Source organism: Phycodurus eques, chromosome 2, assembly GCF_024500275.1.
Source record: "Phycodurus eques isolate BA_2022a chromosome 2, UOR_Pequ_1.1, whole genome shotgun sequence".
NCBI lineage: Eukaryota > Metazoa > Chordata > Actinopteri > Syngnathiformes > Syngnathidae > Phycodurus > Phycodurus eques.
Genome location: NC_084526.1, coordinates 44,148,102 through 44,165,641, shown reverse-complemented (window position 1 = coordinate 44,165,641; position 17,540 = coordinate 44,148,102). Strand labels below are relative to the sequence as shown.

At 48.9% G+C, this 17,540-nt stretch overlaps 1 protein-coding gene across 1 annotated transcript in view; it reads left to right on the top strand.

Moving 5' to 3' along the window:
- The window catches only part of sbf2 (SET binding factor 2), a 119,255-nt gene extending 106,520 nt beyond the window's left edge, over positions 1-12,735 (top strand). The window contains 10 exon segments of the mRNA XM_061670951.1: positions 84-185; positions 2,452-2,637; positions 4,025-4,151; positions 4,398-4,525; positions 5,579-5,803; positions 5,880-5,987; positions 6,388-6,578; positions 9,885-9,972; positions 10,045-10,176; positions 11,855-12,735. Of these exon segments, the coding sequence (XP_061526935.1) occupies positions 84-185; positions 2,452-2,637; positions 4,025-4,151; positions 4,398-4,525; positions 5,579-5,803; positions 5,880-5,987; positions 6,388-6,578; positions 9,885-9,972; positions 10,045-10,176; positions 11,855-11,953 (1,386 nt within the window). The 3' untranslated portion in view covers positions 11,954-12,735.
- The last annotated feature ends 4,805 nt before the right edge of the window (positions 12,736-17,540 follow it).

Genomic DNA, 17,540 nt, shown 5'->3' with positions numbered 1-17,540 from the left:
CAAAACTCAACCAGACATAACAAAGCGACATTTCTAAGGGATTTACTGCTGAGATTAATTGTTCATATGCCGATTTGTCACAGCTTCACAAGATCCTGCAGCTGGCTCTCATGCTGGTGGAGCTCCTCGACAGCGGCTCATCTGTGCTGCTCAGTCTGGAGGACGGCTGGGACGTCACCACACAAGTGAGAAGATTGCACAAGTAGCGGCTTTTTGTTTTCAAATCCAAGCCGTCAAGATGATGTCGAGAGGCGGAAGGATTTCGCAGAGGATTCGAACGTTTCTCTCAAAGTAACATTCGTGACATTTGAAAGCCGGCTTGTTGAGAAACCGAATCAGAACTTTTGTCTTTCCTGCAAAGCATTAAAGCTGCCATACCAGTGTCAAAATTCTCTACTGTAAACCAAACTTGCTTGTTTTTGAAATGTAGGAGTAAGCCGCGATAGCCAGCGAAAAGCCACGCGTGCACAAGCGAGCGCGCGAGCTCTACGCAGAAAACGGCCGAGCCGAGAGTTGGACACGTGATCTGAGGCTGTGGGCGTGCTCGCCACACGCTCCGTCCGGCGTAGTGACTAAAACAAGTTCAAATGAAATGACTCCTCCTTTCATGAGCGGCACGGCGGTAATGGGAGTCAAAAGTCATTCTCAACTGTCGTACAGTAACCGAGGGTAAATGTGCAGGCGGAGTGAGTCGAGTCACAAATAATGGAGATGCACGGCTTTCACGGGTGCCCGATTTCCACGTTTCCATTCCTTCCGTTTTGGATAGCGCATCGAAAACGGTCGGGCGAATGTCTCATTCCCATTCCAAATGGTAAAACGTAAAACGTCAAGCGCTCAGTGAATTTGAAAGAGTGCGCGTTACAGCACTTTACGATGCTGGATGACCTCGGTTTTCATGACGGGCGGTCTTAAGAAATGGGCTCTAAGCACAATGTGCGTGGAACCGAGCTGGACCGGAAAGGGCCAGGCGACGCTGACCGTGTCGAACGCCGTAGCGCTCGTTCGTGTGGCTTATGGTTTTCGTGCCGGTTTTCCTTTTCTTCAGTATCCCATTCGCAAACAAAGTGCTAAAAGTCCCCACAAAATCCCCGCGTGAGTCCAAATATTACAAGGAATCGAGGGCCTGACTCCACTTTCCAGTGGTCCGCGCATGAATCGGAAATGTGTTTTCTCTGCTCATCTTCCAGTCGATCGTGTCGCTGTCGAACTGATTATGAGGACGGTTGAGCTTCTTCAAGCATGATGTCACCCATTTGCGCTGAATTCAATCAGAAAGATTTCTAAGTGCGGTTCCAAGGCGTGTAAACAGTTGTCAGGGTCATTTCAGTGTCCGTGTTTCGTCATGCTCATTGCTCATGTTTTCCATGTTTGTGCTGCAAGCGCGTGGCCATCGAAGTATCTACAGGGAGTCCAAAGCCACGGGCCGCTGCTTCGAGCACTTTATGCCAGTCCCGGGGCTTGTCGGTCCCGGGGCTTCATCTCGCGGGTTCCTGATCAGGCGTCCGTCCGCTCTGGGCCATCGACACGCGGCAGACGGGAAATTGTTTGTTTTCCTTTTTCCTCTCGAGTCCTGGTTCTGGTCTCTGCGGTCTGCCTGTAATGCAAGCGCCTCGTCTCGGCAACTCAGGTCTCGGATGTTACAGTAAAGCCACGGACCCTCCTGGAGCCGCCCCCGCCTCATTCCGTCCACGTCGGGCCTCATTAGTAGCCTTGGCGGTGACACGGGCAGGAAGGCCCGCCAAACATATTGCATGTGCGGGCAAGTGGAGTCGGCCTGATTTTAACTAGCCTGTTATATAAGGCGTTATTGATAGCAGATGACCGGTTTGACATCGGGAAGGGCTTCAAAGGGGCAAGTATGCTCAGCGGCGCTTTGTGACCGGTCTTTGAGCGGGCCGCCTTTTTCTCCGTCAGTTGTAAAACACTTCAACGGCATATTTGCAATTTCTCGGGGTTTTTTCTTTCCCTAAATGAGTATCGCTTGTTGAACTCCTAAGAGGAAACCATACCCTGTGAACAACACGTTTGGTGACAGAAAATACAGATTTCGCTCATTTAATAAGTGCTTTCTTACGGTAGCATTAAGCATTGCACATTTTGATGAAAACGATGCACTCTTTATAACATTTTAAGAAACAGATTCCTCACAATGTACATCCAGTAGTCCACGCTCTGTCTACAAGATGAGATAAGCCTGCACTGCCAATGTTGTAAACCTACGCTCGAATGACACTTTCACAAGGAGGCGTTGCTTTAACGATGTTCATTAGTGAGGCTGTAGTTGGCAGTCGTAAAGAACTGCAATTACGGCTGCAACTGTCAACGATTTCTAGAAGCGATGATTCTATCGATTCTGCCATCGCTTAGGCGAATAAAAGGATAAGGAATTGTCCATGTATTTTGAGTTTCATCGTTCTGCTGCAATGAATTGAATTGTCATGTGTACAGGTGGTGTCCTTAGCGCAGCTGCTGAGCGACCCTTACTACCGCACTCTGGAGGGTTTTCAGGTGCTGCTGGAGAAAGAGTGGCTCTCCTTCAGCCACAAGTTTAGCCAGCGGAGCAACCTGAGTCCCAGCAGTCAGGGCAGCGGCTTCACGCCCATCTTCCTGCAGTTCCTGGACTGCGCGCACCAGGTGAGCTTTTAACATCCCCTCCTTCCGAATGACCCCAGATGGTTCCTATCTTCGACCGAACCGGCCGTGAGGGTGAAGAAGGCAACGAAGCGCAAACGCCGAGGATGAACGTGTGATGTCGACTGCGTATTGCACCGGCGAGGCTGCGGCCCAGATGCTGCGTGAACCCAGTGATCGGCGTGGAACTGTCTGTGCTCGCGTGTTTCGCTATCTCTTCGCATTTGGAGCAACACGTGAAAAAGTAGCGTTTGGGGGATTGAGAGGAAGGCTCGTGTGGGGCTTTCGAAAGGGGGGGGGGGGGGGGGGCGCCAATGAAGTACAAACACATGAGGTTCACACTAAAATGCTTACTTTAGACAATATTCTGGATTAATGTGCACACCCACTTACATCAACACATAGTTTCTGCATTTGTCTTCTAAAAGTGTAGTTTTGGCAGCTGGGGGGGCCGTGAGGGGATTTCAGATAAGAGCTGAAAATAGAAATGCCTCATGTCCAAAACAGCTGTTGTTTTTACCAGCAGGCCCAGGTGGCCTCAAATATGTGATGGCCACTTCACGCTAATGGGCGGGGAGAACGGCGCCGGACGCCGGCCGGCTAGCTCGGGACGGTGCGCCGATGACGTAGCTCGGCCCCCACAAGACCACCGGCGGTTCTTTACGGTTCTTAATTGGTCGTTCGGGCCCTGGAGGGACATAACACCACTCGGACGAGATCCAGCTGTGACACTGCCGCTTCCTTCATTCTGACGAACCGATGTTCGGCAAATTGCTTTGAAAAAGTCATTAGTTATTATAATTAGCTATCAGGAAAAGTAATTATTGCTTTTCTTGTCTTGGAAAACCCTCAAATATGTGAAAGAATTCCCATTTTTCAGCCGCTTTCATGGGCCAGTTGCATGGACTAAAACAGCAGAGGTCATCAAGTATAACTTCATATTTATTGGCCCTCGAACCGCCACTTAGACGCACGTTAGGCCCCAATTTCCAGTATTTTCTTCACTGCTAAAAGTTTCAACAATAAGAAGAACTTTTAACGAGCGTAAGAAAGAATAATAATCAATTGTCACATAGCTTGCAGACAGTGGCGCTTTCTGGTACGTGCGATCTGTGACTTGACTTGATTGAAGCTCGGACAGAAACTGCTGGCAGACAATTGGTACATTCTATATTTGCATGTATTTTCAACAAAATATTCTCCATAACAATTAAACCGTAGAGTGCTTTAAACTCTTCCGTTAGTCATACTTTTATTTGTCTGTTGCCAACGGTAGCAGCGTTGTAACTAAATGAATGAGTTATGGGAAAACAATGAGCTGATGAAGGAATCTTGCTTATCGTCCCATCGCTATAGCTAACTGCCTTTGTCCATTTGCGTGTTCTATCAGATTTTGATGCAGCATCCTGTGGAGTTTGAGTTTAATCAGTACTATCTCAAGTTCCTGGCCTACCATCACATCTCCAACCGCTTCAAGAACTTCCTGTTGGACTCCGACTATGAGCGCTTGGAACACGGTTGGTTGGTGGTGTTTTTTTTTTGTTGCGGTCCAAAGCATCCGGGATTGTTTTTTAAGAAAGGTTTTTTGATGAACATTTAATTGAAATGGACACTTTGTTATTGTTGTTATCGGGCCGCATCCTTCTCATCCACGCTCCCCGCAACACGCCTGTTGATAAATCCATCTTTTCAACACGAGCAAAGCAATCTGTGGGAGCAATAATTCTTGTTGCTCAAAAGTCTCTTTGCTTATTTTCTGACAGGCTTGTTATTTGAGGATAAGGGCGACAAGCAGGCGAGGAGAGGCATCTGCATCTGGGAATGCATCAACGGGATGCATCGGCGGAGTCCGATCTTCTTCAACTATCTGTACAGCGCATCAGAGAGCGAAGTGAGCGTCTCTGGCCTCGGGCAATTTGGTCCGAGTGCATTTTCACCCTGACCTGAGATGAGATGGTTCCCAAACATCTAGCTGTCCGTCCATTTTCAACCGCTTATCCTGTATATAAAAAAAAAAAACCACAGACGTTAGAAACCACGCAACGAACGAGCCGCTGTCGACGCGGCAGTCGGATGAACGTCGTCATGTTGTCCAACCGTCGGCTTGGTGGATTATTTGCGTGCATCTTTTCACCAAAATAGAGAATGTGTTTCAGTGGTGCCTTGCCATCATGAAATAGAAATTGCAAAGAATTCCATGAAGTGCTGCTCCTTCTGGTGTGCCCGCCTCAGCATTTCATTGAGGCATTACTATGAAACTGGAGTTTGGGGCATTCCTTGGCTTTTTGCAGCAGTATGTTTCTTGACTAGAAAGTGGGATTGATGATAACATCTCGACTCCTCTCTGAGCTCATCAGTACGGCATTCAGATCAGTTGTTCTATGCAGAGGATAAAGAGGATGTGACTATGAGTACTGTCGTAGCTTAAGTGTGCACGTTGCTAAACCTTTTGTGTTCATTCTGTTGCTTAAATGGTTCAAGCACTGCAACGTAGATGCTAAGATAGTGGGGCATTTTTGGGGAGTGACATTGAATAGCTTGAAGCCTCTTTTTTATTAAATGGCGAGCGATTTGCCAAACCGCTGCTTGTCGTAACGCGTGACTTGAGTTGACATCATGCAGTGCTCGTTCCCCAAGGCTGCGCTCGCAAGTCAAACCGAAATAGCGATCGAGCGACGGCTCGTATCTCGAGGCGGCGCTGTATAAGCAAAAAAATAAAAGCTTCAAAGGAATGTCAGAGTAAGAATATTGCCAAGGCATCCGTAGTAGATCCCCAGGCCACCTCGTCTGGCTGCTCTCAATGTGGAAGAAGTGTTCGGTTGTCGATATCCGTCCAATACCCAGAATGTAAATATCGGGACCCCCGTCGGCTTGTCAACAAGCATCTTTCCAGCTGCTCGTTTATCACAACGGCTAACGCTTCAAAACCGTTCTGGTCTCGTAGACCGTCCTCAAACCGTCGGCGGCCATCCCGAACCTGATTAAGTGGGACTTCTTCACGGACGAGACGCTGTCGACGGGGCCGTGTTACGACTGGAGACCGACGGCGGCGAGGTCGGACGGCTCCGAGGAGCCCCAGACCGTCTCCGGCAGCAAGAGGAGGATCGTGTGGCCTTGCTACAGCAGCGTGAGCCGTGCTCAGCCCGATGCCATCACCAAGCTGCTCGCCGTAAGACCTCCGAACCGCAGAGCGGTTTCTCTTCCGCCGTTTTTTTAATCCAGCCCCTTGTTTTCGTGTACTGCAGGACATTGAGAAGCTGGAGGGAGAGGTGAACCACACCCCCGAGAGATGGCAAATCACTCTGGACAGAGTCCTCGTGAGTGTCCAGGAAGACTTCAAGCAAGAAGGAATTGTACGTCAGTCTGTCCATCCATCCATTCTTATACAGCTCTTGTCCTCATGAGTGTCACGGGTGAGCCGAAGCCTTTCCCTGCTGACTTTGTGTGAAAGGCGGGGCCGATCGCAGAGATGCGCGATTCCCCATCGCTCCAATTATAATATAATCTCATTTAGGTCACAGGTAAATCGAGGTACCACTGTACAGATTTTCCGGCGACGTGAAAAGAACAGTGTAACGTCACAAACGTAGCATTTTATTGGTTTTCGTTGGCCACATAAATGATGATGCGGCGGGTCCGATCTGGCCCCGGGGCCTTGAGTTCAACACCTGCGCTATAGGGATCGGATGAGGTTTTTTTCCTCGTCCGCCGCGGCGTCACCCGTCGCCTTTGTCCCATTTTGTGTTTTTGCAGCTCTGCGAGCAGTCGCATTCCATCTCCGGCCTGATTCCCACGTCCGGCCTGCAGGCGCTCCAGCGGCGCTCCATGCTGCACCTGCCCGACAGCGGCCTGGCGGAGGACCGCAGCGCGGCCGCATCCAACGGGATCAACCGCCGCGCCGCTACGCTTTACAACCAGTTCACCCCCAAGAGCGAGGAGAACAGGTGGGCCGTGAACCCCCCGTCGGAGGTTCACAGTTGATTTACTCCGCGCGGGCCGGCTCCTGAGTCAGCGCTGAAGAATGTTGCGCGATGTGATCGTGGCGGCGAAGTCCAATCTCTTGGCGCTCATTTCCCCCAATCACGCTTGTCAATGTTGTACCTTTCCAAATCAACTTCCACAAATGAATTGCTAATGTGGCATCGGACGGAGGCTTACAACACACGCGTACAGTCGTGTCTGCATGACGCATTGGCCATTCATCATCAAATCCTCTTTTCTGTCAAATCCAAAATGTGCGTCAGCGCTTCACACTCCTCAGCGAGCCCAAGTGTTGATACCTGATTATTATTTACAAGCCCAATTCCAATGAAGTTGGGACGTTGTGTTAAACATCAATAAAAACAGAATACAATGATTTGCAAATCATGTTCAACCTATATTTCATTGACTACACGACAAAGACAAGATATTTCATGTTCAAACTGATCAAGTTGATTGTTTTTAGCAAATAATCATGAACTAACACGTTCCAAAAAAGCCGGGACAGGTGGCAAAAAAGACAAAGTGAGAAAGTTGAGGAATGCTCATCCAACACCTGTTTGGAACGTCCCACAGGTGAACAGGCCAATTGGGAACAGGTGGGCGCCGTGATTGCTTCCCTGAATTGCTCAGTCATTCACAAGCAAAGATGGGGCGAGGTTCACCTCTTTGTGAACAAGCGCGTTAGAAAATAGTCCAACAGTTTAAGGACAATGTTCCTCAACGTACAATTGCAAGGAATTTAGGGGTTTCATCATCTACGGTCCGTAATGTCATCAAAAGGTTCCGAGAATCTGGAGAAATCACCGCATGGAAGCGACGAGGCCGAAAACCCACATCGAATGCCCGTGACCTTCGATCCCTCGGGCGGCATTGAATCGAAAACCGATATCGCCGCGTGGGCTCAGGAACACTTCAGAAAACCAATGTCGGTCAATACAGTTCGGCGCTACATCCGGAAGTGCAACTTGAAGCCATTTATCAACAACACCCAGAAACGCCGCCGGCTTCTCTGGGCCCGAGCTCATCGAAGATGGACCGTCGCAAAGCGGAAAAGTCTTCTGTGGTCCGACGAGTCCGCGTTTCAAATTGTTTTTGGAAATGGTGGACGTCGTGTCCTCCGGGCCAAAGCGGGAAAAAAAGAGTGCGGGTCCACACCTGTCTCCCATTGAAAATGCGCGGCGCATTATGAAGCGTCAAATACGACAACGGAGACCCCGGACTGTTGAACGGCTGAAGCTGTAACGTCGAGCGAGAATGGGAAAGAAGTCCACCTGCAAAGCTTCAACAATGAGTGTCCTCAGTTCCCAAACGTTTCTTGAAGGTGATGTAACGCAGTGGCAAACATGACCCCGTCCCAGCTTTTTGGGAACGTGTCGCAGCCATCAAATGATTTGCTAAAAACAATCAAGTTGATCAGTTTGAACATAAATATCTTGTCTTTGTAGTGTATTCAATAAAATATGGGTTGAAGATGATTTGCAAATCATTGAATTGTTTTGATTGATGTTTAACACAACGTCCCACTTCATTGGAATTGGGCTTGTATTTACACCGTGTGCGCATACGTGACTGTTTGAACGGCTTTGTTAGAACGCTCAAGCGTGGACGTAAATCTCCAAAGAACGTGTGGGAAACTCTTCAAGGAAGGAACCCGCAGCTGCCGCCCCTCGACACGGCAGGAACGCAATGTACGGAGTGCCGTGTGGGGTCGCTCTATGTTAGCGTGCGCGTCCACCCGCATATGGAAAGGCGTCCTACTTGTGAGGACAAACAAGGCACTAGTACATGGAGCTTAAGCTGGATATCAAGCATATCGAATAAAAGCTCAAACAGCTTTCCATGTACTTGATATCCAGCTTAAGCTCCATGTACTCGTACACTCTGTGCTCACTAATAAGACAATTCGGTGCACTGGTAGATTGACTTACTAGTAACATTTTTACACTACTAGTGCCACTTTTGGCCTACTCGTACCCAATTAAAACTTACTAGTAAACTACTGTGCTGCACGAGTAACACCCTGAGTGGGCATTTGTCCCGCATTCATAGGACCAAAATGCCCACAAGTAGTTTTGCCTCACTAGTAACACGTAGTTGTCCCACTGGTGCCCCACGTTGTCCAACTAGTGTGCCATAGAAATGTCACATAGTAATGGAAGGCGAGCGATTCTCAATGTATAGACAGAGGCCGCATTCGACCAAACAATCGAAAAACGGAATACAGGAAGTCCTCGATTTACGAACGAGTTCCGTTCCTACGCTGGCGACGTCGCCCGGATTTCCGCGCGGGTCGGATTTCACCGTTAAAGTCGAGATTTACGTCGAAATACTTCAGTGGCGGGTATTGTCGCACGCGATTGCGACGGCAAGCTCGGTGCGTGTGGGCGTGCGCGAGACGGGATCGCGCGGGAGGAAGGAGTGCGCGCCGGTGCGAGCGTGTACAGTGGCAAGTGTAGCGACGGCGACCGGGGAAGAGTCGCGATTAGCGGAGGACCCGTTGACGTCGAATGCGCAGAGGAGCTCATAAAGCCGTTCAAGCGGCAAATGGGCGCGTCGTGCCTTTATCGTCGCCGCCGCCCGGCAGAAGGGAGTTCGCCCCGAGGAGGGCGACCTCGGTCGGCCCTGCGGAAGGCGTCGCCCCACCGCGGCAGGAAAGGTTAACGCTTCGTCTAAAGAAAGTAAAATACATTCAAATACAAACATAAGATGCTGTACTTCCCATTACCGGTGAGAGTGTGAAAAAAGGAGGGCGAAAAAGGAGAAGATACTCGCGCCGCTACGCGCTAGCTCAGCAGAAACACTATGGCGGACCGGGCACGGGCGTCGTAAAGTCGAAACGTCGTAGGTCGAGTACGTCGTAACTCCCTGTAGTTAGATCTTTAGTAAGCTGCGCCAGGCAGAATTTTGAATTTTTAGGACAATTTCCAAGAGGAAAGAAATATTTAAGTTTACACGCACTTGACTTTTTCAATATTTCTACAGAACTCTCATGTTTTTGACTTTTGTACTCCATATGCACAAACACGTTATTATGCAAAACAAATATTCAGATGTTTTATTGCTCAACAATGTGAGGTGACGGAGCACGTGTTCACACGGGCTTGAAAATCAATCTTTAAAAACTGTCAACAGTTTATTTCCACTTGTAACTGAATTGAATCAAATCTAAGAGCAACCTAAAGAATCGAAATCGAATCGTTGGGTTCGTAACAATCATCGACGATATTGAATTGAATAAACGCTGAAACGGCTTTCCATACCGGCAGGTCGTACGAGGGCGTCCTTTACAAGCGCGGGGCCCTGCTGAAAGGTTGGAAGCCTCGCTGGTTCGCGCTGGACATCACCAAGCACCAGGTGAGCCCGCCTCCCGCCGGGGGGCGCCGGAGAGCGCTCGGAGTTTGTGACGCGGCTCGTCCGTCTCGGCAGATGAGGTACTACGACACCGGCGAGGACACCAACTGTCGAGGTCACATCGAGCTGGCCGAGGTGGAGTCGGTGCTCATCGCTGCGCCGACCACCGGCGCTCCCAAACACATCAGCGAAAAGGCTTTCTTTGACGTGAGTCGTGACGTTCGATCGCTCGTTGGACCTCGAAACCGGGATTGCGCAAAGTGCGGCCTTAATCGGGCCCACTGAGCATTGACATTATCCAGTCCTGTAATATTTGTAGCATTCGTTTAGCCTTTCCTTCCTAAAATTGTTCCGCAGTTCTAAAAGATTAAACGCAAACGTATCCTACGTCAAACTGAACGTTTTAGCCATTCAGTGATTCTTTTGTATACCACTGGAGGGAGCCCGCCAACCACCAGTATACATGGGCTGAAGGATTAAGTATTTAACACGTCACCGTTTTTCTCACTAAATATATTTCCAAAGGGGCTATTGCAGCAGATGTTGGGACGAACCCAAGTAATCCATCCGTACAAAGAAAGTAGAAGAAATAAGTTGTGTGTAATATTGTGAAATGAATCAGGGAAAAAGTATTGAACGCGGCACCTGGTATTTAGTTCAGACTTTGTACAAAAGCCTTTCTTTTCAATGACAGCTTCAAGACGAAACTAGTCGCACGCATTGCGCTGGTGTGATGTTGGTTGCATTCCTCCACACGAGCTGTCTTCAAGTCTCGATGGGTTCCGTGGACTTCTTTTATGGACCTTGAGTTTCGGTTCTTTCCGTAGATTTTCGATTGGATTCAAGTCAGGTGATTGGCTGGGCCATTCGAGCAGCTTAGATATGCGCCCGCAACCAATGCCATCGCTATGTTTTGCAACAGTTAGTTTGCGGTGGTCTTGAGACAGCTCTCTCCTCTTCCCCATCGTGAGATGTGTCTCGACTCTCACCTCTGCAATGAGAGCTTTTTGTCGGCCATCGATTAGGACTGAACCAGCTGATATTCATTTGCACTGACAAGGGGCTGGATTGCTGTTTGATTATCGATAGCGTTTCGGTGTTGTCTTGGCTTTCTGTGCCTTTTTCCACCTCCCTTTCTTCATGTGTTCAATACTTTTTCCCTGTGTCATTTCACATTATTACACACAACTTAATTTCTCATCTTACAGTATTTGTTCTACTTTCTTTGTATGGATGGATTACTTGGGTTGTTCCCAACATCTGGTGAAAATGTCATTCCTATAGCACATTTGGAAATATATTGAGTGAGAAAAATGGAGACGTGTTAAATAGTTATTTGAGCCGCTGTATTGTAGAGCTGGCAAAGTCCGACCACATCAAAAGTAATTTAGCCATTTCTTCTTAAAATGTGTCATTACATCATTGGTTAATTGATTTGTTGTCAATAAAACGAACAATTTAAAAGTTTGCATTATTAAGTCATCGGTTATTAAACATTATCAATTCAAAATGTACATTTATTCATTTTTACATACGCATTTCAACCAACAACATGCAATGTTTGCAACTCAAAGAAACGGAAATGTTTTGGCCGCTGAAACTGGGGCTTTAGTCGAGGTGGAGGGAACTAGGAATCGTTCCAAATACGAGACGCCTAGTGTTAGCGCAAAACCTTAAGGCTTGTGCTAGAAAGCCAACAAATACCTCAATACAATGTCAGGAAAAGCCTACCTGAACAGCTGCACATTATTTTGGATCTATCAGAGGCACTTTAAACGAACTAAATTGAGTCGTCCCGATAATGGTGGGAAAAGGCTTTCGGCATCAATATGTCTGCTCAATTGTCACATTCTGCCTTTTTTTTTTTCTTTCTTCTTTTCCTTAGCTGAAGACCAGCAAGCGAGTGTACAACTTCTGCGCTTCGGACGCGGCCAGCGCTCAGCTGTGGATGGACAAAATCCAGAACTGCATCTCTGACGCTTGAGCCGCGCCACCGGAAGGTCGAGGGAGGTCATCGCAGACAGCTCGTCAGCCCCCCCGTCAGACTTTTATCTTTTGGGGGACCACGGCCGCCGTCGCAGCCGTCCTCTCTGGAAGGGGAGAGAGGATCGCTTCGGCGCAATAGGACACAAACTGCGGGCGCCGTTTGATAACAGAAAAGAAGTTCTATTTTACTACCGGGAGATGTTACCGCTGCTTCGTGTTTCATGCACAAAACGACAAGGCAATTTGTTGCACTTACGAACTTTATGCACTCCCTGTTGTCATGCAGACAGCGGGGCGGAAGCCATTTTGTTAGCTTTTCCATTCACACTACATGTACTACATGAAATAAATACATTTAAAAACAATTTGCACAGCCAGTTCAAAAGTTATTTAAATGGTTTTATAAAATGTCCATCAGGCTTAACGACGTCTTCTCGTGTTGTATTTATATATATATTTTATAGACCGTTTGTCTGCTTGTTTTTGTACATATTCGTTGCCTCTTGGTTTTGTACGGCAAACTTTTTCTAACCGTTTTCCTTATGTAACTAATATTTGTTTTTAAAAGTTGCTGGTGCGAATACCCGAGTAGCCTGTTCCTCTGTTGTTTTTGTCTTTTGAAGGGCTTTTTAACAAAACAAATATGTGCTGGCTGTCTTTTACCATTGCGTCAAAAGAAAATGAAGATATTCAAAGATATCGGAAGCTTTCTTTGCGACTATGTTTTTATCGTGTTTTTGTGCCGACACTAATTGTTTTTTGGGGGGAAATAAACATACTTGAAATACATATTGTGCTCTGACTGGTGCATGTGTGCGAGTCGACCCCTTTCCTACTATTTAAGAATTGGAGCACTTTCAGAATCAGAATCATCTTTATTTGCCAAGTATGTCCAAAACACACAAGGAATTGGAGCCGCTCTAGTACAACAGACAGTCAATTTACAGAACACTTTGGAGACATAAAGACATTGACAAAAAACAATTGTGCAAAAAGATGCAGAGTCCTCTCGCACTTAGAGCAGTTCGAACGACTCATATCGCGATAGTCCGGTGCAATGACCATTGTGCAAAGGGCACCGAGACTTCAAGGAGTGTATGCGGTTTAAAGTGACGAGTCGTGCGATCATCTGGGACAATGTCGGTTGTGCAAATGTTACAGATACTCCTCAGTCAGTGTGCAAATGGAGCAGATGCTACTCTGGCATGAGCGGCCAGTATATGCAAATAGTGCAGCGTGGCGAGACAACTACAGTGAGTGCACGAGTCATACATAATTGGCCCCACAGAAATGTGACAACGAACTCAAGTCAAAAAATTGCCAGCTTATTGTAATGGAATTCTAGGTTAGGTGTTTAAGAAGTTGATCGCAAGAGGGAAGAAGCTGTCGGAATGTCTACTAGTTCTAGTTTGCGTCGATCGGTAGCGCCTACCTGAGGGAAGGAGCCGGAAGAGCCGGTGACCGGGGCGCGGTGGGTCCGAGAGGATTTTGCACGACCTCGTCTTAGTTCTGGCAGCGTGCGAGTCCTCAATGGCGGGTAGGGGGGTACAGACAATCCTTTCAGCAGTTTTGATTGTCCGTCGCAGTCGGAGTTTGTCCTTTTTTGTAGCGGCACCGAACCAGACTGTGATGGAAGAACTCAGGACCGATTCCATGACCGCTGTGTAGAACCGTGTCAGCGGCTCCGGCGGCAGGCCGTGCTTTCTCAGAAGCCGCAGGAAGTACGTCCTCCGCTGGGCCTTTTTGAGGACGGAGTCGATGTCGGTCGCCCACTTCAGGTCCTGAGAGATTGTATTTCGCAGGAACTCGAAGGTCTCGACGGTTGACACGAGGCGGCCGGACAACGTGAGGGGCAGCCGTGGCGAAGGACGCCTCCCGAAGTCCACGATCATCTCTACAGTCTCGAGCGCGTTCGGCTCCGGGTCGCGTCGGCCGCACCGCAACTCCGGCCGCTCCGCTTCCTGTCGATATGCGGACTCGTCGCCGTCCTCGATGAGGCCGACGACGGCGGTGTCATTTGCAAACTTCAGGAGTTTGACAGTCTGGTGCGTTGAGGTGCGGTCGTTCGTGTAGAGAGAGAAGAGCGGCGGAGAGAGGACACGACCTCGGGGCGCCCCGGTGCTGATGCTGGGTGCGGATGAGGTGGCCTCCCCCGGCCTGACCTGTTGTGTCCTGCCCGTCAGGAAAGCTGTAAATCCACTGGCAGATGGCAGGCAGGCGAGACGCTGAGCTGGAGAAGCTTGGTTGAAAGGAGTTCAGGGATGATGGTGTTGAACGCTGAGCTGAAGTCCACGAACGGGATCCTCGCGTAGGTCCCTGCGCTGTCGAGGTGTTCTAGGATGAAGCGCGGTCCCGTGTCGACCGCATCATCCGCAGACCTGTTCGCTCGGTAGGCAAACCGCAGGGGGTCCGGCGGGGGACCTGTGACACTCTTGAGGTGGTCCGGCACGAGACGTTCAAAGGACTTCATGACCGCAGATGTCAAAGCGACAGGCCTGTAGTCGTTCAGACCAGAGATTGCAGGTTTCTTGGGGACCGGAATGACGGTGGAGCGTTTGAAACAGGATGGAACTTCGCACATTTCCAAAGATCTGTTGAAGATCTGAGTGAAGACTGGAGCGAGCTGGTCCGCGCAGACTTTGAGGCAGGATGGGGACACACGGTCCGGGCCTGCCGCTTTGTTAATCTTCTGTTGTTTGAAGATGCGTCTCACATCCTGTTCGTGGACGGTTAACGCAGAAGTCAGAGGTGCGGTTGTGGTCGCGGGTGCGGCCGGGCGGGTGTGTGGTGTGAAACTGTCCTTTTCAAATCTGCAGTAGAAGGTATTCAAGTCGTCGGCTAGTGTGCTATTGTTCTCAGCTTGGGGGGATCGTCGCTTGTCATTAGTCAGCGATTGGAATGCACGCCAGACTGATTGCGCTAAACTGTTTTTCCAACTTTGCTGCATAGATCCTCTTTGCACTGTTAATTTCTTTAGTCGGCTGGTTTCTAGCTCGATTATACAGGGCCCTGTCCCCGCTCTGATATGCGTCCTACTTAGCTTGGCGAAGCTGCTTAAGTTTAGCAGTGAACCACGGCTTGTTGTTGTTGAATGTGCGAAATGATTTTGTTGGTACACAAACCTCTTCACAGAAACCGATATAGGATGTGACCGTGTCCGTATATTCATCCAGGCTGCCGGCTGAATTTTCAAAGACACTCCAGTCTGTGCGGTCTAAACAGCTTTGAAGTTCCATCTCGGTTTCATCGGTCCACTTTTTGACTGTTTTCACTGTAGGCTTCGCGCATTTAAGTTCTCGCCTGTACGTCGGTATTAAGTGAATGAAGCAGTGATCGGACGAGCCCGGGGCTGCACGAGGTATAGCACGGTATGCGTTTTTTACCGTCGTGTAGCATCGTTTGCATCAGCGGTAATTTGGCGCAATTGCAGCGTGCAGTTACAATTTGGCCGTCTTCCCTTGGGATAGTGCGCTGGCGTGGCCACTTGAGAGCGCCTCATTGCTGGCTGTGAGTGTGCGCACGTCACGGTGAGAAAGTTCTATTTGACAGCCAGCGTGTGGACCGGGACTTCAGGCCCGTGTGGCCATTTTAGAGTGCCTCATTGTTGGCCGTGACTGCTTTTATAGTTAACAAAAACAAATGAAGTATTTTATTTGTTTTAATTCAAAAATAAACCAATTAAAATTCGTTTTCATCTTTGTCAGTTTCATACATGAGCTTTCTGGGTTCATTTTAAATGTATTTATTTCAGCTCGGCCTGTTTTACGACAGCTGTAAGGAACGTGGAAGGTCAAACAGTCATTCTACTGAGTTTATTTTCACAAACTAAAACCTCTGAAAAAATAACGTACTTTTAAACCAAATAAGAAGTCACTGAATTTGAAAAACAAAAGACAAAATCAAATCAAAACTAACGATAATGAAATGTCCAAAACTATTACAACCCTGTGAGACAAGTCAGACTCGACAGCCGGCGTGGCTGCTTTAGAGCGCCCCGTTGTCACAGTGTGGGGAAGTCCCGCTACGATGCGGTGGGATATTTTCCAGCCACCGGAGGCTTTAAGCTGGTATATTTTTGCACCTCAAACATAGTTATCCATCCATTTTCCGAGCCGCTTCTCCTCACGTGGGGACGCGGGCGTGCCGGAGCCTCTCCCGGCTGTCGTCGGGCAGGAGGCGGGGTACGCCCTCAACCGGTCGCCGGCCCATCGCGGGGCACATACAAACAAACGACCATTGGCACTCACATTCACACCTCCGGGCAATTTAGGATCTTCAATGAATCTACCACGCATGTTTTCGGAAAGCGGAGCGCCCGGAGAAAAGCCACGCAGGCGCGGGGAGAACACGCAAACTCCACACAGGCGAGCTGGGGATCGAACCCCGGTCCTCAGAACCGTGAGGCGGACGCTCTAACCGGTCGGGTCACCGTGCCGCCTCAAACATAGTTACGCGTAGGCATAAAAAAACACATAGTGATCATTTCAATTAATGAGATTGAGAACTTAACGACTCTCCCCTTTTTTTTTTGCTTTCCAAACGAATGATTCCATACGTGGCTAGGGGCATGCGTTGGAGCATAAATTGAAATTCCGTTCCGTTTTCCACACAAAACACTGGCTATTGCATCCTAACTAAGCCTTGCTGCAAGAACCGATGAAGCCTCCTGAGGATGGAAATGGAAATATTTCAATGTATTCCTCATTCAAATAATTTCAAAACACGTCCACCTTCCCGCAACGAAAGCTCTCCTGTTTCCGCAACTTTTCCGGAAGCTTCCACCTGGCTTGTAGCATGTGGAAGGAAGCCCTCTCCCCACATTTGATGATCATTTTCCAGCAGGAAGCGTGGAGCGATGCCACGGCCGGAGACTTTTTCTTCTCTTTCTTGCATTCCCGCAACACGAGCCCACGGTGACGATGCGGATAGTTGGTGTAATCCGCTTGGACGCTTTATTGATGTTATGTAAAAACCACGTGGCCAAAAATACTTCAACAACGTAAGCAACAATCGACACGAAATTGAGTCCGGTTTGAGCCATCTGGGCCTCCGCGTGGCCTGCAAATTGGCCACAGGCGCCCCATCTGTGTGCGACCCTCAGATGACGTCAGCTGTTTGCACTGCCATCATTAAGTCCTCACGTCTCCGCCTGATCCCATTGAAGGTCACAATATGCTGCGTACATCCAATTGTTCCTGGTCAATGAAAACGGCTTTTCTTAATTCCTTGTAATTGGCTGGATTAGATCATAAAATTGGAGTCAAAGGGCCGTTATTCTAGAATAAAAACATGGGGGGGTTTTTTTCCTACCAGATTCCCTCACTCAGGCAGCACCGGTTAGCACATCCGCCTCACGGTACGGTTCTGAGGACCGGGGTTCGATCCCCGGCCTCGCCTGTGTGGAGTTCGCACGTTCGCCCCGTGCCTGCGTGGCTTCTCTCCGGGAGACTCCGCTTTCCTCCCACATCCCCAAAAACACGCGTGCTTGGTTCATTGAAAACTGCCCGTAGGTGTGAACGTGAGCGCGCGCGGTTGTTTGTTTCTATGTGCCCTGCGATCGGCCGGCGACCAATTCAGGGTGAATC